This window comes from Poeciliopsis prolifica, unplaced genomic scaffold, assembly GCF_027474105.1.
Source record: "Poeciliopsis prolifica strain line A6 unplaced genomic scaffold, Auburn_PproV2 SCAFFOLD017, whole genome shotgun sequence".
In the NCBI taxonomy this organism is placed as follows: Eukaryota; Metazoa; Chordata; class Actinopteri; order Cyprinodontiformes; family Poeciliidae; genus Poeciliopsis; species Poeciliopsis prolifica.
Genome location: NW_026562392.1, coordinates 9,946,007 through 9,972,569, shown reverse-complemented (window position 1 = coordinate 9,972,569; position 26,563 = coordinate 9,946,007). Strand labels below are relative to the sequence as shown.

The 26,563-nt window shown below is 37.3% G+C and overlaps 1 protein-coding gene across 2 annotated transcripts in view; it reads left to right on the top strand.

Moving 5' to 3' along the window:
• The window catches only part of col14a1a (collagen, type XIV, alpha 1a), a 108,592-nt gene that overhangs the window by 5,766 nt on the left and 76,263 nt on the right, over positions 1-26,563 (top strand). For both annotated transcript variants that reach the window (XM_055041883.1, XM_055041882.1), the window contains exons 3-5: positions 10,969-11,085; positions 12,872-13,015; positions 14,356-14,460. In XM_055041883.1, the coding sequence (XP_054897858.1) occupies positions 10,969-11,085; positions 12,872-13,015; positions 14,356-14,460 (366 nt within the window). The remainder of the gene's footprint in view (positions 1-10,968; positions 11,086-12,871; positions 13,016-14,355; positions 14,461-26,563) is intronic.

Here is a 26,563-nt window from a genome sequence, read left to right as displayed (position 1 = left end):
CAGGTTTCATTTATAGATACTAAAATGAAATATTGAAAATGCTTTCTCTAATCAGTTTATCTTCTACGAATGTTAATGATTAGAACTATTTCTGTGTTTTGGTGTAAGGTTTCCTTTCGAGTTTGTTTCCTGAGTGGATTGGGTTGGTCTGCTGTGTATGCATAAATTTCTGCTGTAAACAAGCATATTTAAAAAAATATCAAGAGATTTCTGCTTAATGTCAATAATGTCAAGATATTTTTCTCTCCTCTTATAAAATCTTACCAGTATCAACTATACCAAGGTTTTAAAAACTAATGGTTCCCATGCTTGTTCCTATGGTCTGAAATCCTTTTAATGAGACACCATAGAAGGGCTGGAATAGCCAGACTTTTCTCTAGCTGTACATCTAATGTGTTCGTGTAGTGCTGCACCTTCCCCACTTGTTCCTCCTTTTCACTTTTTTCTTGTTATAAAAACATTGTCGAATTTGGCTGTGTGCAGCCCTTATGTGTCCTGGCAACTTTATGGTCATTTTCTCCATTTCTTGTCTTTTTCCATTTTAGTAGTTGCATTATGAACTGCTGCAGGTTTAAAGCATATTCTGTGCATTAGCCATGATACTGGAATATTTACATCACCAGCACACTTACCTGTGTTTTCTCTCTGTGCGTATACGTATCAAAATATTATAGATTATGAATTATTATAGCTATTATAATCACTATGCAGTACAATAAATTAATTTCAGCAGCAATATAAATAATTGACTTAATGCTATCTTTTGATTAAAAGCAATTAGATTATTTGAAAAAAAAAATTGTTTTCTGCTAAAATAGTATATTTCTTAAGTACTGATCCTGGGAGATCAATCATATTTTACATAATATGATTGACTGTACTACCGATGCTGTGCCAGAAGGAGGCAATAATATTGATATTAACAATATCAGAATTGAAAGCAAGCAGATTCTGAGCATTCGTAAAGCAACACAAGGCCAAAGATTAAAAAATTCACTGGCAAGCATGAAGTTAGCTGTTATGACCTAATCTTTAATTCCAGATGGATTCACCACAAATAGAGTTTTTATGTCTAAAAATCACAGTTTAAGTCACCAAAATCTTAATTAGTGTGGACAGGGTTCAAACTCAATCAACATCTGCCTTTTTTAAAAGGCAATTTGTATCAATGTTGACAGGCATTTTAGTTTATTCTTTACTTTTTTCTTTCTCCTGCACTCCATATTTCTCACCTCTGATCAGCATTTCTTTCATGTTTAGTTGGAAAATTGCAGTTTTATCCTAGTCAATCACAAGGAGTAGAGGAAGCGCTGTGCTGTCCCTTCATTAGGGAGGTTATTAATGTCAGCTGGGTCTGCTTCTGTAAGCTGCAACATCTGGTCACCATGGATTTGAGCTGGAGGATTAGAAAGTGATCTGCTCATTCAGGATGTTTGTATATTCTACTGAAATGTCTTGATGTTGTCAGGATCTCCCTCCAACATAGTGCACCAGACCAGGAAGTTCTATTATGTGGAAGGAAATGCTGCCAGTGGACTGGATCTAAAGCAAGACAATCAGTATCTGGACTGTTTCTTCATTTGTGTGTCTTTTGGTTAGTCTCCCATGTAGTGTCTCCAGCAGCTGCCACTAGAGCAACATTTACTATTTCAAAATGGTTCTCTTTCTCACTGCCTCCTTAAAGTTTCCCCAGATATACAGTAAATATTTATCCAACGATGCAGATGCTTTCATTCTAACCATTTGTAAATGCTGTCAGCTTCAGCAGATGTACTCTTGACTTGGGCAGTCAATATGTGTTTGACCTGCAATCAGCTTCCTCTCAATGTCAACAACGTCTGTAGTATCGTTCTGTACACTTTTGATAAACCACACCTGCAGCTTAAATTAGTAAGCTCCTGTTTCAGCCAGTGAATGTAGGCTGAGGATAGGATTAGCCACAGCAGAGAGAAACTAGAATATCAGCAAACTATCATGCTCGCAGCAGTACTGCTGACAAGAAGATTTCCCACTATATTTAGTATACCACTGAAGGCTGCAGGTAGCCCGCGCCATTCTGCAAATAGACATTTAAGGGAACGAAACAAAACATTTACACTTTTCATACATCCTTAAACATTTCTGTGCTGTTCAATTTTTCATGAGAATTTCCAAGTTTCGTTTAACAGAAGGTCAGGAGGTTTAGTAACAACATGAGGATTCAGCATCACAGATGTCTGGTTTAATATTTTTGAATAATTTTTATTCGCCATCAGGTCATGGAGGTGACAGGGTCCAGGAGAGAAACCTAGATATCTCTCTCCCTGCTGATAGCCTCCAATATATTCTGGACGTCCCGGGTGATTCCCAGAGCAGAAGGAAAATATTGTCCTATTAGTGAGTTCTAGGTCAACTTTGGGGATCTTACCCACAAAACCTCCAAACAGAAGCAGCCAGCTTGCATCCTTGCTCAAATTATCTAAAGTGACTTGTTCTTGCTCAAATGAATAATAGAGCCCCTCATCTTATCTCAGAGGATAGGTCCGGCCAGCCGATGGCTGGTTACACTGGTAGTATTGAATGCCTAATAACCTCATTTTCTACCAATAATTTTGTCTAAGTTCAGTATTGCTTAATTTACACTTGTGTAATTTCTGCAGCATTCTTCTGTCCGACCCAAGAGTTCAGCTATGACTGTTCTTTGTAAAAAACTAAAAAAAAAAAGACTAAAGTTGTGGAGAATTTTTGACAATCAGCTTCTCAATTTTCTTTAAATACAGCTACTTCTAAAACTTTAGAAAGACCGGTGAAAGAAAATGCAAATTTGGCTCTCAGTTTATTCTTCTCCAGAGGGTAAACGAGTGACCCGACACCTTATGTTCCTGTTTTCAGCCGACTTTATTCCCGGTCAGATAAATCTTTTTTAAAATATGTATTCATATATTCAGCTCTGAATAAGTCATGCATCGTAAAGTTTTTATTGGAGACTTTGGTTAGTGTTTGTTGCTTCATGGCTTTGTGCGTGTTTACTTGCATGGTTAATTACTGGCATTGATTTTGTTGATTAGCTGACAGCCCGAATCAATATTTTGCTTCAGGATATATCAAAACAGATTATGTGCCAAAACGCATATTTGCACAAAGATTGTACTGTGTGTGTGTGTGTGTGTGTGTGTGTGTGGTGCATTAGTATTACTGACAGTGTTGGGCAGTAGTTTCACTTCTAATGACCAAGGGGAGAAGCCAATGATGGGAAATCATTTATTCATAAACAAAAGCGGTGATGAGATGGGACAACCTGTTTTGAATATAAAAACTGTCAAATTGTCTGAGCTGCAGCTGCTGTCACCTTCTCATCCGCCTCTGCTGACTGCAATGCAGCCGCTCACAATCTTCTGCAGCCTCGCACTAAAAAAACAACGTCGAGTTAGCGGAGAGGCACCGCGGCCCTCTAATACTGACGGTGAGCATTGATAATTCTCATGGCCTGCTGTGACTGTAAATGAACGACATTAACTGATGAGCGCTTTGAAAGCCCTTTAGGAGAAAGTTATAGACAATGAAAGCAGCGTGACTGGTGAGTGTACCGCTTCCTTTACCGTATCCAGGTCACTCTACATACAGAATGCATGCATAAGCTAAATTACACAGCGCTGAAGATACAAACAGGGAGCGTCAGCTAAAGCAGCAGCTGTGGGACAAGCATGAAATAGACTACAAGCTTTTCAGAACATAAATTTTCTTTTTCTAAAACATTGTGCTGATGTTAAAGTTGAGCAGCTACTGCATTTGAACGCAACACTCTTTTTTGTTCCCACATCACAAAACAAATAGAAATGCATAGAAACAACTAACAGAACGTGCCTTAAATTTGTTGAATCTGGACAAAGTTTGTCAAGAACATTTTTTTGAATTGCATTTTCAGACAAATGGTGAAAATAACCGTCCCTACGTATATGGAAAAAGACACTGCAGGACGGCAAGACCTACTTTTCTTGCCAACTGAGATATAGGAAGAGGTTGTGACTTTTTTATTCATGACAAAAAATGTGGGAAATGTTCCAAAAAATATTGTGCTACTGAGTTTGTGAGAACATTAAGAATAGTGTGAATATTCATAGGCCTTTAGTATCTGTCATATAATCTGATGTTGAAGCAGAACGTCAATGCAGGTTTTAGCTTATAGATGCACCACAAATCCATGTAAAGCAAATAAAAATGCTGTGAATATACTTAAAGGCTTAAACAGTTTGCCCTGTTATCCTTTGTTCCTCTCTGCAATTATGATGATTTTGGCACACTGCTAATGAAAAATCTAACATTTAGTTTTCCAGAAAATCTAAATATTACCTAAGACCAAATAAAAGATTTTATTACACAAAAGTCACCTTCTGTTGACATACTGTAGATCGTATCCCTCAGTATTTGATCAGGGCTCCTTTTGCTTGATTTGCTGCATTTATTGCAGCGTAAAATAGAAACAATCAACCCATGTCTCTGCAGAGGCATTAGGGAAGCAGCAGTTCCTTTAACACCATGCCTTCATTTTGTCGGATGTAATTTATCTTCATGGTGAAAATATCATCATATAGTAATCTCTGTTAATAGATTATCTGTAGGATTAAGAAGAGGCCAGTTCGTTGGCTCATTCGAACAGAGGGATACTATTGTCCTTTAACTAGTATTGATTTATTTTGAGAAAGTCAGCTGATGGAAAGCCCTGCTCGAAAATTAATTAGCATTTTCGTAAAACTTGTCAGCAAGCAGGAAGCACAAAAGCCCTCAAACTCTCCAAATCAGCACTAATTGGAAACTTCACACCGAATCTCAAGCAACGTGACTTCTCTACACTGTTTTTACAGACTCTGTGACCTTAATTTTGTAATGCAAAATTAACTTTTAACTGAAAAGATAACTTTGGACCACTGAGGCATCCCCCTTCCCAGCAGTCCATGATATCTTTGGTTCAGGGATTTCTTCCCACCAGGAGTCAGAGAGTCGTATTGCCAGAGCAGAAGCTTTGACTCCAGCTGCATTCAATACCTTGAAAATCTACCTCAGTCTTTTCAATGAGTTTTTCTTTACAATCCTATCAAGGCTGCATTTGACCCTGTTGCTCAAGCATTTTTTCTTCGCAAATGTTTTTCTTCCCCTCAATCTTTCACTGATATATTTGGATGCAACCCTCTGTGAAAAGCCAGCTTGTTCAGCAGTGATAATTTGTGACTCACACTGCAAGGACTCTCCTTGCACAGGTCATAGCATAAGAATCATGAGTTAAATCATCCCAATAGATCTTATTTATTTTAGTTTAGTTGAGTTTTTAACAGGGCAATTCCCTTTAATGATCTTATGTCAGTTCATCATGTATCTGTGCTAGATTTGACTATGAAGGCTAAGGGTCATCTGCAGTACCAGTGTGATGTTATAGAATATGATTAACCCATTAAATCACATGATTAAGTCATAAAATACTGAAGAATGAGCAAGACCAAAAACCATGTTTAATATGCAACAGACACTAATCCACACATGATCACAGATTGTGATTTGTTCCTAACCACATGTTTAATGGATTTAGAAAACTGCCTAGAAGATTGAAATGTTCCTCTGTTCTGTCATTAAAATATTCAAAGCATGAGCTGCCCTGTGCTGATTGCATTGACAGAAATAAACACTTTATGTGTTTCACTCTGTATGTACATGAATCTAAATCATGATTGAACACATTAGCTACATAAATGTTTGCATTTAACACATGGCAAGTAAAGACAGAGTTTTAATTATCTTTTTGGTTCTTCTTCTTGTTCATTATTATTGCTATTATTATTTAAATGCTCAACCTTGACCAATGGACTGAAGGGGACTGATAGGGCAACAGTATAATCATACAGCTTAGTATTCAGACTTACACACTCAATGCAGCAGCCATATGACTGCTGGAAGAAAAAGGAATTACTTACACAAGGATTCGATAAAAGGGTGCAAAAAGGCATTCATTCACTGAAGCACAAGCAGGAGTGTAAGGTGGGGAAAGAGGGGATGAAATAAAACGTGAAAAAAAAGAGCAGAATGGATGAGAGGCAGACAGTTTAAACCTGAAGATGTGATAAAACAGAGAAGGGTTCCAAGAGAGCAGTGGAGGAGATAAAAAGAGGGGAGAGGTGGATAGAAGCCGGAGTGGATTTGCGCTAAGTGCCGTCTCCTCCGTGAACAGAGTAGTTTGTGTACAAACGAGACGGCCGCCACGTTGAGTGAGCACGCCCGGGCGTTCTCCCTCAGGTTCGGTGCAGGATAGCTATCTTGCGGTGACAGAGCGAGCATTTGTCATCCATAAATCCTGAGCATTAGCAGAGCTCCTGCGGCCTGAATACTCGGCGGAGTCAGTAGCAGGCTTATCTGGAGAGACAAGGAGAGGGTAGCCAGGGACTTAAAGCAAAGAAGGAAAAAAAAAATTAAGTAGAAATGTTGGCGAGAGGATAAAAGAGGAAGGAAAATCAAAGTGTGACTGATATGAGATGAGGTTGAGAAGGAAACAGCTGTAAAAAAAAAAAAAAAAAAAGGAAAGTTGGAGAACAAAAGGATAAGAGATTAACATGAGAAGGAAGGTGATGCTAAGGAATGGTAAAGAGGAGACTGAGAAGTCAGCGAGTTCAAAGATAAACATGGGTTAGGACAAAAACGATTTTGAATGAATGTTGAATGGTGAGATTGCAAAGAGCAGTGAAGAATAAGAGAGAAGGGCCCTCTGGAAGTAAACAATAGGAGAGAAGATGTTTGGGGGAAGAAAAAACAACTTAAGTTGGAGAGGAAATCAAAGATGTGAAGTTTCTGTGTTGCAGCTGAAGTTGAGGACAATGACTGAGAGGACGGTGGGAAAATGATGCACCGGTGAGCATTTACTCATCAGTCGGGATTCCCTCTGAACTCTCTCTGCTCGTCATCCTGACAGGAATCATCCCCTTTTCAGACTAGAAATCTCAAACCGTGTTTGCTTCACGTTAACCCAGATAATTCCAGTTCATACAGCTGAATGAGATCTTTAGTCTACACTCTGAAAAAGAAATAACCCAAGCTCAAATTTAAAAGATCCTTTAAATGATGGCTCAAAAGAGGAAAGCATGTGAACTATACATAAGGAATGAATTTGCATTTAATTCTCATTGATAATTTGCCAACTTTTGTTTTAGGAGTGCTTGAAGAAATTGCTCTTTGTGTTTATGGCTGTAGTATAAGTTTTTCTGTTATTGTTTGTCTTTACTAAAGTTTTGTAGTGATGCTTTTGTTTTGTATTTTACAAGTTGCTTGCTGTCTTGCTTCAATTAGTTTTGTATTTGCCTTCATCACTGCATCTGAAAAGCAGAAATAGTTGTTCATCAAGGTAACTTGGTGTAAATGGAGTTTTAAGTGGAGCTGGTTCACTTGTTAGCCATTTGAGGGTGCAGAAATGCTCTCACAAAGGATTGTTGGATTTGCCCAAGATGATATGAGAAATCTACTTCTTGAAGTGTTTGCATAATCTATTCTTTATATATATATATATGTTTAAAAAACTGTTAAAATGGCTTAATGCTTCTTGCTGTCGTCTGTTTAACCACCGTTCATGTAGAGCTGTATTAATATGCCGTATTCACAAAATAATCTGCCAAATAATCTGCTGCGTTTGATATTAGACACAATATGAAGTCCACAGAATGTGATATTGTGAGACGCAGAGAGACACTACTGAATGCATGAGATCTAGGCACTTCTATCCAGAAAGAAAATGTGAAGTGTGGTTGATATCTACGGCCATATGGTGATAAACAAGAACAAACGTGTGAGATTGTTGAAGGGTAATCAGAGGCCCTCATGTTCAGTTGGCATCCTGGGGTTGTTTCCAAAAGTCATTCATCAAAATTTTATGTCGATACAATCACCGTCCTGCTCATAGATCTCGACATTCAGACATATAGTGGGCTCAATTTATTTTTCTTATAGGTTTGTTCCATAATTCAGTAGGTGAGTGTAATCATTGGCATGCAAAGCAAAGTAGATGCACTCAAGGCAATTTTCACCCAATTATAAAGATCCTACCTACTCACTTCACCAACCATCAAACACACTAAGTGATACCAAGGTGGTAATCTTCTGAGCGCCATCAAGCACTGAAAATTATTCATAGATTTTTATTGTGTGGTATAATTATACATTTTCAGCCCATGCCTTTAGAATATTGGATAGGTGGCATAGTGTCGTCTCTTAAGAAACGCAGCAAGGAAAGTGTAAAACTTAGAGTGTTATCGATGTTTTCGCAAATTACAATGGAGCATGAAATATTATAAAAGGATGTGAATCTTTTGATTGACTTTGCTTGTGGTGCCTAAGTATCAGGAGTTACGCGACTCCATTAGTAAAAAGTTAATAACTTTGTTACTTTTTAACAAAAATAATGAGACATTTAAAGAAAATTCCATATTTGCCATAAACTACAAGATGCAAAAGGCAGTCAATTATACCATTTGTCAATTTATGAGAATTCTTTAAAATGTAACATTTTCTGCTGGACTTGCTTTTGATTGACTTGGTTAAATTTTTAAGGTCAGTAAAGGGACATCATAAAAATATTTCATTAATCACTTACCTGTAAATAATTAATAGCTTTAATTACATGCTTAGCCAATTGTGTTGAATGGCTGAATCAATAACTAGAAACATAAAACATGTTATGCAGATATTTGTACCTGAATATGATTTGTGCCAGAATGTGAATATGCTTTGATAAGCACAGTAAAAACTATAATTTGCAACTTAAATGTTTTCCCCTGTTTCATTTTGATTATTATATTGCAGTCATAATGTCAACACATTAAAAAATAAATCCGTGCTTTTACTATGAATATATTAATAACTTGCATTCTCTTCACTAATAGGAATAACAGGCAGTTTCTTTCTAAATGTCTTCTGGACATCCAGCAGTAAAGGCACTAATGACACAACCTGCCTCAGAGTTCGATGTGGGAAGAAAGCTGGCATAATCGACCATGAGTCATAAGCTGCTGGTTTGTCAGCCAGGACTTCTGATGGACCCCATGAACCCAGAATGACTTTTTGTAGCTGTTTTATCAGCTGAATGTTGAACAAAAGACTCAAACGCCTGCAGGCTGGTGCAGAAACAAAGGCAGCCGATTTAACAACGACAACTGGAAAAACAAAAAAAAACCTGCAATGCAAAATACAAAGCATGATGCAAACCAGAGGAACACAGTGGCAACACAGTCTCACATTTTTGCAGAATTAAGCAACTTTCTAGGCAATTGCTAACTTCTGTCATGAAATGGATGCATGGTGGGTGCTGTTACCACAGCACCTTGAGTCTTTTGCTGTTTCAGGTACCATAAAACACATTTAGCCAAAAATGAATATTTGTAAAGAACTGTTCATACAGATTATCTGTCCAGGGTTACCCCGCCTCTCGCCTGTCGACAGATGGAGTAAGGCACCAATGAATGGATGTTCATAGAGATTAAATAAAAAAAACTTAAGACTGACTAGTTCTGTTCATTTGCCCCTACCGAGCAGGCAGAAGTTTGAAATAAAGTAATTTCAAGGTCCAGCTATCCATTGAAGGCATACAGACAATCCAGCATTAATGCTCCACCTTCTCTTTCACACATGGCCAGTCTGGACCCCAGAAACCCAAGATATTAACAGAACTCGAGGCTCAGAACGAAAACCTAAAATCAATGTTATCAAGGAGTCTGTAGATAGAGGTGGTCGACTGAGGCCCAATGAGGGCCCAACAGGCAGAAGCAGCAGAATCAGGACTTTCTACACATACAGAAAATGCTTCACAGATGCATCTTGAAATTTAATTTAAAATGAACAAATGCAGAAAGCAGAGACCCAGGAAGGCCTGTTTGGGATGGATGGAGAGAGGAAAACAACTAAAAACAAAATGACACATACAACATGACAAATAAAATTCATTGTTTGAACCATAAATTTATAAATGCTTTCCATAAATCCAATCACTTTTGCAGATTTTGTCTTGTTACATCCATTGTATCTTTGTGTCTATGCATATGGTCGTTGTCTAACTTGAAGTTTAATTTCAACCCTAGTCTTAAGTCTTTTGCTTGCACACATCATGTTTTCCATGCAGGGAAAAAAACAAATCAGCTTTCACAACATGTTTACTGTGTCCCGTATGGTTTGTGGGACACTGCAAGCTAAACTTTTTATGACTTTCATTTGGCAAAGTATTTCTTTATTCCAGTCTTCCATAAAGGGCATATTACTTGAGTGAATGACTCTGCAATTGTTCTACAGATTCACCTACCTGCAGCTCCCACAAAGTTACTGGGACTCCGTTGTGTATTCACAAAAAATGTAATCCACATTTTTTTCCAACCAAGTGACAATTATGTGCAACTCTGTTCTGTTTTTTCTCATATAATATGGTGGCGGGAGGAGTTTCAACCCCCGCTCTGTCGTTTTTGTGTGTCCTTGACATCTCACCTGCCTTGTCTGCTGGTGGTGATCAGAGGGCCCAGAGGCACCGGTGCATAGCAGCCCAGCTTCTGTCAGACTGCCGCAGGGCAGATGAGGCTACTATGTAGCTTATAGCAGTGTGTAAATGTGTGCATGAATGGGTGAAGGACTGAATGTAGTGTGAAGTGATTTGGGGTCGTCTGGACTTAATAAAGCACTATATAAGTATATGCCATAATATTCCAGCAGAATGCATCAAAATATGTGGTTGTATGGTGACAGGGTGTAGAAATACCATATTTATTCCATCATAAACTGAACTCCCGATCTGAATTTTATTCCAATTTCTTCCTTCCTGGTTCATCTTATTCTGCAGCTTTCAGATCCCTTCTGAATACTTTTTAAGACATGTCTAATGATGCTTAGAAACTTTTCAGGTCACAATGTTACCTTGGATTAGACACTGGTCTCTTTTTACATGCTTGTATCTGGTTTGAGTGTTACCTCACTCTTCAGTTCCAGCTCCGAGGAGGCTGCGTTTTAAAGTGCACAGTTCCCGCAAACTCCTAGTTTCATGGAGGGAGCCCAGAGGAGATGTCGACAGCTATTTATTTCTCTACAACAGCTTACCAGGTAGGATCCTCTACACACATGAACAAAATACACACACAGAGATAAAACACTATGTCAAAGAGTCGCGTAACTTCAGCCGCCCGAGGAAAGAATTAGGAACTGGATTTTTTTTTTTTTTATCTGCCAAGAAGGATTATGTAATTTACTTCTTATCAAAACTCCTTTGAACAAATTTCACTTCTGGGAGATCCGCAGACCTCAAAGTTTGTTCTGCACCTTTGCCAATTTGGAGAGCGTGGGGGAGTGTTTCTTCTGAATACGTGGGACTTGTCAGCAGATTTTTAAAAGAGGGACTAATAGCAAGACCACTTTCTAACTCATGTTGGAGGTCAGCCTGGGTCAGCTGAAGAATGCACCATGTTCTGCTTTGTTTTGCATCTGTCACACGCTGATCAATGTGCAGATGCAGTGCATTCACAGCCTAGTAGAAATCGCTCTAATCATCACTGAGAGGATCCTCATCCTGTAGTCGCAGTGCACCTGCATTTACAGCCAAGAATCAGGCACTTCACTGCTACTGCATTATGGTCTGCATCTTGTAAGAAAGCTGGACTTACCATTAGAGTTGATTCTTTTACAGCCTGTGTTAAAAAGGAATATGCAGGAACAGGGATTCTTGCATAAAACCCATCTGGTGATGTCATGAGAACAGAACTGAAATTCAGCTTTATGCATTCTTTCTTCTCAGACAAAAGAGCAGCTTATTGCTGAAAATGCAGTTTCATGTAATTAAATTCAGCACAATCTTTGCTGCATTCATATGGTTAATAAAGCCTTTTTTGATCACTGTGAAAGGACAGAATCATGCTCCTTCCTTCTTGTTTCTGAGTCAGATGAGGTGAATGATGGAGCTAGTTCAGAGCTGCTCAGGTAACATCTTTATAGTTCACAAAGGATTCAGTTAGATTAGTCACTGACCTTTTGGGTCAGGATAATTTTCCTGTTCTACAAAGACAGACAGAGCTTGTTTTTTATGAAAGAAGATAAGATCGATTTCACAGGAGAAAATGACTTGCTGGAGGTTTTCTTAATGTAATCCATGTTTTTGTTCCTGGATCAGTGTTGAGTCCTTCCAGTGTATTGCAGTACAAAGCGGTGCAGGACGTTGTGTGAACCTGCTGCAGTTTCCTCTGTGCCACTCTGGCTGGGACGCACTAAACTTATAGTTTGCAGGAAGGGAAGAATAGGCGCTCACACACATATACACACCCACGCACACACACACACACACACACACGCACGCACGCACGCACTCACGCACGCGCGCACGCACGAACACACACACACACACACACACACAGGGGAATAATTCACATGTGTAGGATTTTATAGCAAACTTGTCTCCACAACGGTATTATACATTAGTTTGCTTCTGCAGCTGCAGTTTCAAGCCACAGTTTAGAAATGTTTGTGAAATTTATGTTAACTTTAAGTATAAAATTACCTGAAACAATTTAATAACCTGTCAACAGCAGGTTCACAAGATTAATAAAAGCACAGAAAGCATCTAACAGAAGGAAAGAACAGAAAACCAAACACAAAATCATAACAGTAGATTTTCCTTTTTTATCCACATTTAACCACTTGTATTTGTCAGGTATATGATCTATATAAGAACTGCATAAATAAATCCACATAACAAACTATTTCCACCTTGACTATTGAACAACTCTTCAAATGAGTTTGCTTTTTCCTAAATGGCGGCTTACAATAAAACATTTTTATGTAATTCTAATGTTATTTCTTGTGACTGAGTGTCTAAATGTCCTGTCTTTCTCTGCTTTAGGTGGTCAGCAAAGGGAGATCAATCTGTCTAAATCTGACCCAAAGGTTTTAATAACGGACTACAATCCGTCTAAGGACTACATTATCAGTGTCATTGCTATTAGAGGCAGAGAGCAGAGCAGACCTCTTCGGGGGAGATTTAAAGGTTTGTTTTATTTTCTTTCTGCCCTTCTGGAATAGTCTTGTCTTTTCTGTTTTTCTACTTAACTAAATAGTCTTTTTGTTTCTCATTACGTTTGGCCTATGCCTATTTTAAGCTGCTTAGACATTCTTTTAGATCATTTTGTTATGCAGTGTTTATATCTTTTCCCTCTGTGTCACTTTTCTCTTATTTGTTCTTCTGCTTGGTTTTGTTGTTGCTTCATTGTCTCATTTTTCAAAGTTATTTTCTACTCTCTTCCATTCCCCCCATCTTGGCTTGGAGAAGCCTTGGACCAAAGGACTGCCAAAAGACTCTGGCAGTACGATCAGTTTCAACATAAATACCAGCTCTCTGGTATTTAATAGCGTTTAAGATTACTACTACTGTGTTTTTAGAGTCGAAAGTCTCTCCCTTCATTCTCCAAACTAAATCAACACCCCTGTGCCCAAAGAGCTCAAATTTACACTCTTTAAACTCTTTAAAAAGAACACTTTTCCAAAACACATCACCATGTTTCAAATGTTCAACTTTAGTCGGACATTGATGCCCTGTTGTTTCAGCAAAGGATTTTTTCTTGGACCTCGAAGTTCCAAGACGAGACCTCAAAGTTCTTCATGGTGAAGAGCAATGACGCTTTCTTGACACATCAAGTCCAGCAGAGGCTATTTCAACAACAATCATCTTGGCATGTCTGGCTCTGCAGTTTTTAAAAAGTTGTGCTTTCAGTCACATCCGCGTTTATTTGCAAAACAATGTGCGCCCTGAAGTTTTGCAATGATGCATCATGCAACTCTTCTACACATCATGAAACATTTGGAAATGACAATGACACCCTCATATTAAGTGTCTATTATCCTCTTTCTTAGGGCCAGACTTTTTTTTCCTTTTAGCATGATGAATTTGCTTCTGATCAAAAATGTCAGATTAGTCAAAGTGTTCAAATGGCGCCGGTCCTGCTAACCGGAGCTCATTTTTGAGGTTCTGTGATAATTGATTACCAAAATGTGGTGTGAAAGTTAAATGAATATTGAAGTGAGGTTTAAAGCTGATTTGATATTCAAATTTGTCTTGGAAGTAAATTAAGCTTCTTGTTTAGTTCAGCACATAAATAAAATACACAGATAAAACTTTATGGAGATTTTGTCTTCAGTGTTTTGGAAACAATTTAATTATGGACAGTTTTTATTGTGGTCGTTTCTATGGAAATACTAAGAGTTTTGTGTGAAGTCATCAGGGAAACTAGCAGTTTTGATCTCATCCATATTACCACATTGATGTCAAAATAACGTTTCTTAATCCATGTTTTATTTCTGTTCTGCTAACGTCTCATTGCCTCTCTCCAGCTAAACCAGCTGCTGGCGGTGATGGTGACAAAGAAGATGAGTCTGAGCCGCAGAGACTGACTGATTCAGATGGACCTCCTGACGACGCCAACGAGATCTCTGGAGGTAGGACAAAAACACACACCGTTTCCATGACAAGAGGCTGCCTTTAAGCTGAACGTATAAATGAGATAAATACCTTTTGGATGGATTCTCCCGTCTGTTGCCATAGAAATGTTTTGGAGGCTGGCAGATCAGCATGGGTTGTGTCAGTGCAGATCTGGTTGTATCCAACAACATGCAGAGTTTGTGAGCAATCGGTAATGGAAAACGTCAGAGAAATGCCCTGACTGGCACATGTCAGGTTTTCGTCCAACAAGTGGGGACAAAGATGCCAGAACAGCATATTCCTCGCTGATGGATCTGTCATAGTTGTGATTTCTGGAAACTTTTAGTGTTTAACATGAACTCCTGATATAAGCAGAGTGTCATTCACTGTTCGCTCTTGTCTGCATGATTTGAAGCTGCTTTATGTTTGAAACCAAGCTGTTCCAAGATGTTCTGTTTGATGGCTTAAGATTTGTTTTCAAAGACATTTACAGATCGATTACTTGGATATTTTACTGAGTGGTCTTCCCGCGAACACATTCCCAGTTAACATGATGTTTTGTTTTGCCATTAATTATTTTTGCAATGCTTTTGGTTTTTACCAATGTGTGAAAATCATAAAAAAATTCCATCACACAGCTGATGCATGTAAAAACATCTCAGATATTAGAAAGCTGTTAATGTGTGAAAGTGTTTGTTTTATTAAATGTGAGTCTGAATGTATTCAAACCCAAGACAGATGCGGATTTTAAGATTATTTTCATGCAACCAAAATATTTGCTTGTCTTTCCCTCTTATTTACACTTTAAACAACATCATCACATTGATGACATATAATTACATTCCACTACAAACCAGGAAATAACAGGATTATTTCCAGAGATAAACCTTTTCTTTCTCTCAAAAGATAATTCATGAATGTAAAAAGGAGATTTTTTTCCCTTTATAATAAACAATGGCATCTCTTCTCAATAATGAATGGAAACATTTGTTAGAATCACAGTAGTAAAATTGTTCTTGCTGACCAGCTTTCTGCATGTTTTTTATTGTATTTTGACAATTTCATTTTGGCTGCAAGTCTTTGGGGTTGGAAGGCCTCCTTGCCATCACCCTAATCTTTAGCTCCCTCTGGAGACACTATCAGATTCATATTGAGACCTAAAAGCCAAAAATCACCTCCAGTAAGAAGAAACAAAATGATTGCTTTGAACCTAACTCTGCCAGAAGTGTGATTAAATTTTGATCTAAGCTTTAGTTTCAGTCCAGCAACAGCATTAGAGCCCAAGTCTCATAGAAAGCATTTGCTCTGGGGAAGAATGCTAATTGTTTCAATCTAAACTCATTTGATTTACACCACCTAAAGATGCATTTAGGGCCCATTTGAAATTTGTACAACACTCAAATAGCGTGTTATTTTTGTGTTATATACTAAGTAGAAAATTTAATTATGGTGACAGGTGTTTGTTTAATGAGACAATTACTGGACATTTCCTGGATGCATAAAATGAAACTGCAACTGGTGTGAAAGGAAACTCTTTAAGTCATCATATAAGAGCAATCAGTCATCAAGATATCAACCTCCATTCTGTTCAGCACCGCCGTGGTTTTCGCTGTTGTGTTGGCTCCTACAGCGCATTAACTGCACAGAGAGCAATTATTTTAAGGACTATACAGTTATATATTGATTGCACCATATAATTCCTCTGTAATATGCTAAATGTGCATTTCAGAGATGCTGATGGAGCACACAAGTACAATTTATTTATACACACTGAGAGAAGCGATGAACAATTAATTTCCATAAAAACATAACAAATTGGCTTTTGAGTGCAAAGCACATAGCTAATAAATCTGAATTCCTGTACCGACTGCAGGTTTAAGAAATAGCTTTTTATCAATTGCAATACCAAACAAGTTAAAAGTTTAAAATGATTAATTTTAATTTGGATCAAAATGATGAATTAAGGATTTATCTGACCTATTTAAGTCTGATTTAATTCCATTTACAATCGCAATACTTATAATTCTTATAATTTCAGACATTAAAAATGTTCTAAATTTTTTTCTTTCTGGGACGTATGTTTCTCTGTGCCGTGTCATCATGGTGATACAGAGAAATAAGGACAACGCAAAACAATAATAAACTCTAACAACAAAGAAAAAATAGAAATGGAAATGTTTTTTTTCTTTTAGCTTTCCCGGTTTGTGTCTTGTCCGTTATTATGCCAGATACAATCACGCGACATATTCATTATTAAAAAGATTTAAGATTGCTTGTACATTTACTTTTGCTTATAAGTAGATGAACTCGTTTATGAAAACATGATGAATGCATCATTGTACTGATGACACATATTAGTTTGTATTTTTGGTTGTGTTGGCTATATCTGTCTTTTCCCTTGTCAGACATTTTCAAAATGTTCTTTAAATGTGATTATAAATAATCAGGATACTGTTTAAATCCCCTTCTTATGGCCTTTGCATACCTCTGCAAAAGAGACTAAACATTTACACCCATTGTGATTCATCACAGGTTTAAGTTGAACACTCAAAGGAATTAAACAAAGTTACTTTTCTGTAATGTACTCAGCCTTCCTGTTATCTGATCTCCTTGCCCATTGCAGTTTGGATGAGGCAGTGAAATGTCTCTGCATGCCATAAAAATATAATTTACTTTGAGATTGTTCTTATACCTTTTGTGCTTAATTTTTTTTATTTCACTGCAGCTTACTGACTAAAAGTAGAGAATCCACAACTTCCTGGTAAAAATGGTTTGTAACTGCAACTTGGTGCTTACTTATGATGCTTGCTGTTTGGAAAATGATACAATTTTCCAATGGATCTTTCATTAATGAGAAAATATTGTTTTCCAAAGTTTTACATTTGATTCTTTGTGTTCTTATTCATTTAAGATTCTTAGAAAGAACTTGCCAATGTAACTACCATGTCACTCATTACATGGTTTGCGTCCATCTAAAACCAGATGTTTTGTTTTTCTGCAGTTGCAGTTTGTAGATTTACTGCACAGCTAAAAATAATCCTTACTAGAAACCTTGTTTCACAGCTGACATTGAAAGAAAAAAGTTCAGAAAATTTAAGTGAGAAAAGTTTAAAAGTGAATAAATGGGCCACTGAAAGAAAAAAAAACTTTCTACAGATGTCATTCAACCTGTATTCCAATTATTAAAAAAAAAATGAAACCACATAAAGCAGGCTTTGTGTATCTAGACCCACCCACAGGTTTTAGCCTTTCATATTAAGTTCCTCTTGCTTCCCTTTCTTCTAAGCAAGGATATTATAAAGTTGGATTTCCATCAGATTCCTGTTATTAGACCCAGCTATTATAATAATATCCTGCTGTGCTTCTGTAGATTCTGTCTGGATTCAGCTGCAGCAATAATAATAATGCATCTCTTTAGTTCAATAGAGAACACTCCTTTACATTGAGGCATAATTTGTGACTGCTTCTCCTCTTCTCTCCCCATGATGCTCTGCATGTGTATTTATATTCCACGGTGATAACACTGGCATCCCACTGAGCTCCACAGAGATGGTGCTACAGAAAGACTGCCAGGGTTCCTGTGTGAATGTGTTTTGTGTGTGAGTGTGTGTAGACGAAGGTGTAGCTGTGTGGAGTTCAGTACCGCTGACCTGCTCCATCTTTATTCCACAGAAGCAATCAGGGCTTTCATGTAAGAATACCTTAATTACAAAAGCCGGTCATTCCTCCCGGTATATGTAGTGATTCACAGCTGCATCATTGGCAGGAAAAAGGTATTTATTTATTTATTTCAGATTGATGATGATTATATTTAGAATTAGGATAAAAGAAAATCCTACAGCTTCAATTTGAGCAATTTAAAGTTTGTCATCTCTTGCCAAACATGTTTATTTTTTTTTTATCTTACTGATGAGGCTAATACAAGCAACTTCTTCAGGGATTAGACTTCAAATGTGTTACTGTTGAATTGGATGTAACAAGAAAGTAGCAGATAAGGCCATTAGCAAAAAAAATAAATGCCAAATAATTTCCTTTATCATCAATGAAATAACTGTTTTTTCCATCAACTGTTTTGTTTCTGCAAGTACTCTGCAACCACATGTTACCGTACTTGGACATATGTTTGAGCTAAATAAAAAGTCTCCATTCAATCAAAGGAAGTGACTTGGGCTCTTAGAAAATACAAAAGGTTTGGGTAGAATATGTTTTCAACCCCAACAGGAACATCAGAAGATGATGGAACTAAAGAAAAATATTTACATGCTGCAGTGGATGAGTGTATTTAATTGAAATGGCATAAATGAAAACTAAATGTTTTTTTTAAAAAAAAAGGGCCGTTACTGTGATGAATATTTAACCCCATGTCTGGAGGCTGAGCTGATAGGACAACAACTCCAAGTTGGTTTTTGCCTGAAGAAGATCTGTGACTGAACTGCAGCATGTTAAAATTATAACTCTATTTGATGGTTAAAGAAGACAGATCAATATTATTTTATAATATTATTGACAACCACAGGCAAAAAGAGGACATAGTGTCTCTTATTTAGTTGCTTTCCACGTAGTTTTCTCTTGATTTGAGGTTCATTTGATGGACCATAGTGTATAGAGATTTTGCTGTGGGATTACAGAAAAGGAGAAGGAAAATTAATATTCATGTTTTGCTTAGCAAAGAACGGAGGCTGATGTATTTCTCTGGAAATAACTTCTGAACAATATTATTGAAAAACAAAATCTAGTATTTGTACAGCTGTGCAACAATAGCTCTTTTAAGAAATCTGTCAAGGGACATGTGTGGGGTTTGACTGCATTTGTTGATGCTTTGTGCTGGACGCTAAGCAGCATTTAGTATTAAAACAGTTGGTGGCGTTGTGGAAAAAAGAATGGATGAATCTGCTGCAGCTGGAAACACCCAGTGAGGTTTATTTAGAACCGCAGGTGAGAACCCTGTCTGCCTTGTCTTACAAATGTGTTTTATACCCCAAGAAGAAGTGCAACAATATTTACAAGACGCACTGTGAGAGCTAGTTTATCTGTCCACTGCAGGTGCAGACATCATCTCTGGCAGGCGACCTTCAAAGTGCCAAAGCAGAGAAGCTCGTATTACACACAGAGCTCAAAGGCATCATTAAAATAAAGACATAACATTAACCATTTTTTCAGGCAGTTGTGAGATTTGAGAAAGGTCAATACAGTCAAAAGCCTTTAGGTTTTTTCTTTTTTTATAATAAATTAAAATTCTCAGGTTTAATTTTAAGCGGTGTTTATGGTTCCAACATAGTTTGAAAGTTTTAGAAAATAGAAATGGTAAATCAATATTTTCTTTTGCTGACTGTTAGAGTAACATGCAAAAAGGCGAGCAGTTGTGACACAACAAGAGAGCTCTTTTTTTTTATCACAGTTGCTCATATTCACAGCACCGTTGTGCTGTCTGAACATGAGGTTTCTTAACTTGCTGGCTCTGCAGAATCAAAGACATGACATCTTTGGGGTCTAGAGTGGCAAAAATTTGGTTCTGTAACTTCCTGTGGTAACAGCTCACGGGTGCAACACGGACATCCCTTCATCCTTCGGGTCTTAGAAATGCAGGAACTTAGAATCTATCACATCTAAAAAAAAATTATTTTATATGCTTCTACTTGAAAACGGTGTTTTCTTGAGGTGGTCGTATGATTGTCCTTATCCAAATGGTTGCCTTCGGAGAGGGGACATTGATGAGGATGGCAAAATCAGAGGGTTTTAAAGTACATCTCTGATCAGCAGCTGGATGGTTCAAACTTGAACGATTAGGTTTTCCGACCAGACAAACTCTCACATCTCAGGGTAAGAAACTCTAAATTTGTAACAATTAATTACAATTAATTCTCAAGAGTATATTTTAGATAATACTTCAAATTTTGTCTCCTATTTAGTCTTTCTTTAGACACAGTATTTTCATGCATCCTTCAGTTTTCTTTTAAAATCTCCAGCAGTTGCACAAATGCAGAAAAATCTTTACTATTCGGCTACCATAAAACTCAGTGGATTTAAAAGATTTTGCTATAAGACATGTTGATAAATGGACAGCAAGACAGCCAGTAAGGAGAAATTAATGAGTTTAAGCCAACATAATCAATACAAAAACCTCATGTAATATAGACTGCAACGGCAGTATAATTAAACTCCAGCGATTCTAAGCAGTTCATCATTTCTTTGTAGTTGAGTCTTTTAATGCCAAAATCTTTCACTGTCACAGAACATGCTTGTTTAAACAAGAAAGTAGTGCTTTCACAGAGCAAAGCAGGGATGGAAGTGGTAAAGTGACTAATGGATAAGAAGCTACCATTTCTGTATGAGTTGTGGAGCATCCAGATAGGCTAAGTGAGGCACTTCTGATTGAAAAATACCGGAGAAAATGAGAAAAGAAATAGTTTTTCTCATGAAAGTGCAAAACTAATTTCTGAAATTTATGTTGGTGTCGTTTCCATCACTTCTGGTTCTTTATTTTCCATACTGTATATTTTTCTGCTCATACATTATTCCTGGTGAAAGGAGCAGAGGAGAGATCCTGATCCTGAGCTGCTAAGACCCTTCACTCATTTGGATGTGAGTCGTGTTTGTGTGGTCTGTGCAGCCTGTCCTCGTCCTCCATTAGTAGAGGGCATTTATGGGTGAGTTGAGCTAATTGTATGACGGCGGTTAACAAGTGCATAGATGTGGCAGTGCTAATGACATTTTAGTAATTATTGGCAGGAACTCAATTAAAATAATTAGCATCTAATTTCCTGATTGCCCCACTGTTGCTTCCCATCTCTCCATCTTTCTGAGACACTGGGCAGGACTATTTGTTTTGTGCTAAACCAATCTCTTATATTCTTTTATTTAATGCAGAAAACAAAAAGAAAACAATGAAAGTTTGCGTGGAACCAAAAGATTCAAGTCGTTATGTGCTTAATATTGAAAGAGTAATACAATTCCTCTTTCTACTTTTGCTCACAGCTTGCTTATTAAGTCTTATAAGGGTAAAATGAACCAATTTAATGAGCAATGTTAGATAATTAAATTATATACAAATGGAAAAATGCGTAAATAATTCAATATAATGTTATGACCACTAATAGATGAAATTAGTAGTTGGAAAACATTTCATTACAAGGGGACATTTTGTTTTTCCAAATTGATGTGTTAGAAGCAGCAAAACCTGTGATTGCATAAAGATTTGAGCCAGTTTGTCAGGGCCTAAATTGTGTTGGTTTAACAAGATTGGAGCATCTCCAAAAGTTCAATTGTTGTAGAGTGGCTTTGTTTTGTTGTGGTCAGTATCTCGGAAAAGTAGAACACGAAAAGAAGAGTTGTGTCCACTGTAGCTGTGCTTTGCTGAAGTGAGATAGTTTCCTGATCCTAAACGAAAAGATCCATCGAGCAGAAAAAAAATGACAAGAGTTAGGAACCATAAACTAATGAGTAAAATTCAGAACTAAGCCACTGTTGAGCTGCAAAGCCATGAAACCTGTTGGCAGCTACCCACACATTATAATATTAAACGTGTGTGAAAACAGATATTACATATATATTCTTTTTATATATATAATCTCTGAATTATATATTTTAATCCAGAGATTGAAAGAGAAATCTCTGGATTATTATCAAGGTTTCACTGGAAGCTACGCTGGTGTAATCCGCTGTCTTGTCAAGACATTTGGTTTTAATTGTGAACATAAATCTGTCCTCATGAGGCAACACATCCTTAACCCATTCAACTATCGCTAATATGAGGGGATTGTTGACTAGACTGATGTCCAAGATGCTTGTTAATGTAATGTTAGGGTTGGAATAAGGCATAAACTTCAGGAAAGGGAAGAGTTTTGGTTAGAACTGTAATAACATATGGAGAAAAACACAGCTATATAAGCTTATGTGTATCAGAAAGATTCCTCACAGGAAACAAACAACAAAGGAAAATGGATAAGCCAAACAAAGGTAGATGGGAGGGAAAATGAGAAAAGGCTTCAGAGAAGTAGGGCATTGACAGGCCATATTATGCCTTTACCATCCATAATATCTGTTGTTTCGGCATATCTGTGTGGTGAATGAAGTGGAACCAGAAACTCAGTGGAATAAAGATCAGGAGCGCAGACAGACAGATCTTTCTTGAAGTGACATAAATCCTCTGAAAACAGCTGTTGGATTTCAACTTAAAACCTCATGGATCAAAATACTTAATCTCACATACAAACACCAACAGACTCCCTCAGGTTCCACCAATGAATATGAATGTCTGTGCCTGACTGAGTTTGTCTGATTTAAACCGGGGCCTGCTGACCAAGTGACAGGTGTATCCTGTCTTCATAAATAAGCTCCTCTCCCATATTCTGAACCACTGTCATCTGGTATAAGGACGGATCGCTCAGTTATCTGCTGTTTTTTTTTTTTTACATTAGTCTAACACAGCTTTATATTGCTGAAAAAAAGTTAACTTAGAGTAAACACAAATCCACTTTAAAATCATTGCAAAATTGAAAAAAATAAGTTATTTCTCAGAATTTACATCCATACATCGCTGTGCAAAAGTATTCAGACTTCATTTTTTTTTTCACTTTATAACATTATGACTAAGAACCACCGGTTTCTCTGTGTTTTTAGATTTTAACATAAAGAAAACACATAATTCTATATAAAAACAGAATGGATGCATGTTCTTTATCATTTTACTTTCCAACCTAATGACATAAAAAGTAAAACATCACTGGTCATTTTAGTGTAATTAAGATGTGCAAATTCAAATGCAATTATTCCATGAGAAAACTTTAAAACTACTGAGGCCCAATAATATTTGCTTCTTTATATTTTTACTATCAAGTTATCTAGAGCCACTGCAGCCTGTGTGTCTGCTGGTCACTAACCTGATCACTGGCTCACATCTTCTCCAGTCAGATCGCCCTGCATTTAGCTTCATCCATCTTCCTTTCTGCACTCCCTGTTGAAGAAAGGATTCCCAGGATTGCTGCAAATAGCAAAACCAGGACATTTTTTTAATGAATTGTTGAAGTCACTGAGGGGATATAGAGTAACTATTTAAACCTATAGAGTTATACACTCTTAGTCAAATAAGGGTTAGAAACTGAACAGGGTAGTGATTGTTATTTCTATAAATGACCTCACAGGGGCAGCAGCCCTCCCTCAATGACGACTGTAAAAGCCTTTATCTGCAGAAGAAGAACTGAATAGTAATGGCTCCCTTCCTGATTTATGGTAATTGGAACAACTACTAGACTTTCTCAAAGGTAGTTAAGGGTTGAACCTGAAGTTAGATGACATGTTTTTTTGTTGTCGTTGTTTTTTAAGAGAATTGGGAAGAACTGACAGCAGCAGGTTATGACCATGTCAGAGTAAGCAGCTCTTGATGTGGTCAAGACTTTTCTCCTTTGGCCCTTTCAGTCCCGAGTTTTTGGCTTTTTATATCTGCCTTTCTGACATGTTTGCTCTTGCATTGACATCCATTGATTTTGGGATTATTTACTAAGGTAAAAAATAATGTTATGTTGCTCACTCATAAGTCATAAAATCAAAGGAAATACTTTGCAAAATAGGAAGAGATGAAATGTCAGCATGTAGGCACACAATTAGCGCTAGCCTTGAATCAAAAAGTTGAGGACTAAACCAATAAATCACATTGACGAGGGCAACATGGGGATTTGACAGAAACCTGCTCAACAAGATATCAATAATTTCCAATACGATGATACTTAAATAATTCTGGCAGAAGTAGCAATAAAATGGACGTATTAATATCCTTGACATGTTTTTTTATTAATTGAAGCTGATACAATTTTCAGGAATTGTTCGAGCTGAGCATTTCTACTGGTTAAACTTTTGGGAATTAATGCCCAATCATTATTTTATATATATAAATATACATATTTAGCCATGCTTTGATGGTGAAGCACTCTAATGAAAGCAGGTTCATCCCGAAGAAGAAGAAGGTTGTCACTGTGGGGACCATCCCTGCTTCTCTCCATTTATCTGCATGCCTGTCGCTGCCCTCAATGTTAATTCCAGATACTGAAATACAATCACAGCGATGGGGAGAGTAAACGTTAACTGAAGAGAGACTGAAATGACAGCACGCTCCGTCTGATCCCTGGCTAAATAGAGGTCAGCAATAAATCAAGGCCATCTGGGAAGAACTGTTGAGACCAGAGACAGATAAAGAAAAATAGAGGAAGGGGGTGGAGAAGTTTTTAAAACCAGATAAGTTTGTGTGCAGCCACATATTTTTTGGGGTGTATTTTGCATTTACAATTCTCCCAACTGCATTCATAAATGGGAATGTTTCTGAGTGAAGAAGATTACGGAGCAATCTTCTTTGCTTTAAGTAATCTGCTCCGTATGGAGCCTGTAGTTTGCAATATCTTTTGCTTTTACTTGTCTGCGCACAATCTGTAAGCTCCTACAATTGTTCTTACTTTTAAAAGACGTTCATAATTCCTGCTTCTCTTCTTTTCATGGCGTCAGTGCTTTTCAGTGTCTCTCTGTTTGATTAGCTGTTGGAGCCAACAGTGGCTGTTACAGTCACATTTTTAGCACAGTCTGCTGCACTCCTACACAAGTTCATTCAATAATCGCAAAGCCACAATTTTTTCCCTTTCCTCCTGCAGCTCTGCAGCCATGCACTTAGTGCTGTGAGATGTAAGTTTGGGCCTGTTCCCCTCTCGTGAATAGCAGGTGGACAGTCTGTCAGCTTCCATCAATGCCTGCTTTGCTTGGTGTGTGTCCAGCTGCGTGGTTAGCAGGTTCAGTCAGCACATGTTCTACTTGTGCTTCCAAGCAAATACGGTTCAAATGTGATTCAGCCAACATTGTGATTCACAAATCCGATTTTTCGGTGCTGAATGATAATAGTTAGACTACAGAAGTAATGCTTTGTTTGTAGATTTGTTCTCTTGGATGCAAACTGTTGTGTTTTTTTAATATTTATTATTCATAGAGAATCTGGCAAAGACATTTTATATGACATTATAACAAACAGTGGAGCTATTTGTTATAATCCGTCACTGTAGGAGTGTTTGGTGGAGTGTGAAAAGGTGATAAGTTGTGGGGAGACAGAGGTAGATGTAGTTATAATTGGTGGGAATTTGGGAAAAGCAATGATTCAGAAGAGGTTAAAATTAGAAGCATGAAATCTGAAATGGCCAGTTTAGATTTGATGGCAAGTAGCTATCACCATTTATAGATCACATTCCAGTTTATATCATTTGGGATGAGGTGAGGTGAGCAAGAGGCAAGGGAAAATCAACATTTCTCTCACATTTTAAGTTGAAAGGATTGTCTCCTAACCCTACGCAACCTTATGTTTTAACGTTGCACAAACCTTAAAACATAATTTTCTCCACACAAATAAATTCTGCAAATTTTAAGAAATGTTCTGAAACACAAGAGAATAAAACTTACCCTTATTTTTTGGAGCTGTTTACCCTACAGCTCCAAAAACTAGAACATTGTAAAAATGTTTGATATTTTTTCCAAATATTATACAGATTCATTAAACAGAGACTGAATTAGAGCCCTTATTTTTTATTTTGACAAATATAAGTAGTGTTTACAAGAAACGAAGCAAAACAAAAGGTTATTTGACAAAAAGTGAATCAAATCTTATTCATTTATATCCAACTACATCGAACTTCATAGCATCTGAAAAGTCACTCAAAATCTGAAAGTAGTTTATTTGCCCTGCAGAGCAGATTGTGCTCATTTTCTACAATATTCAGTTCATTAAACAAGACAACATAATTGCTGAGTCACGAAACACAATGGCTTGAAGGGATATGCAGTTATTTTTTCAAATGAAATCTGTCTTTTGATAAATAGTTGGTTCCATAATGCAAGAGATTATAAATCAGCGCTATTATCAGTTTGGGCTTTTGATTCAGTTCTTTCCTTCTGTCACATTCTCTTTCTACGCTCCAAATTCCCCACAAGTCCACTAAAACTGCCCCTTAACCCACAGCAGATCCGTAAGACGGCTGCAGGACGGAGGTGAGCAGAAGGCCAGAAGGGCTTTAAAGGAGCAAGGAGACCTCTGACCAGGCTGCTGCTGCTGCCTGACAGTCAGAAAACGTCTCACTAACACTAAATTATGACCAT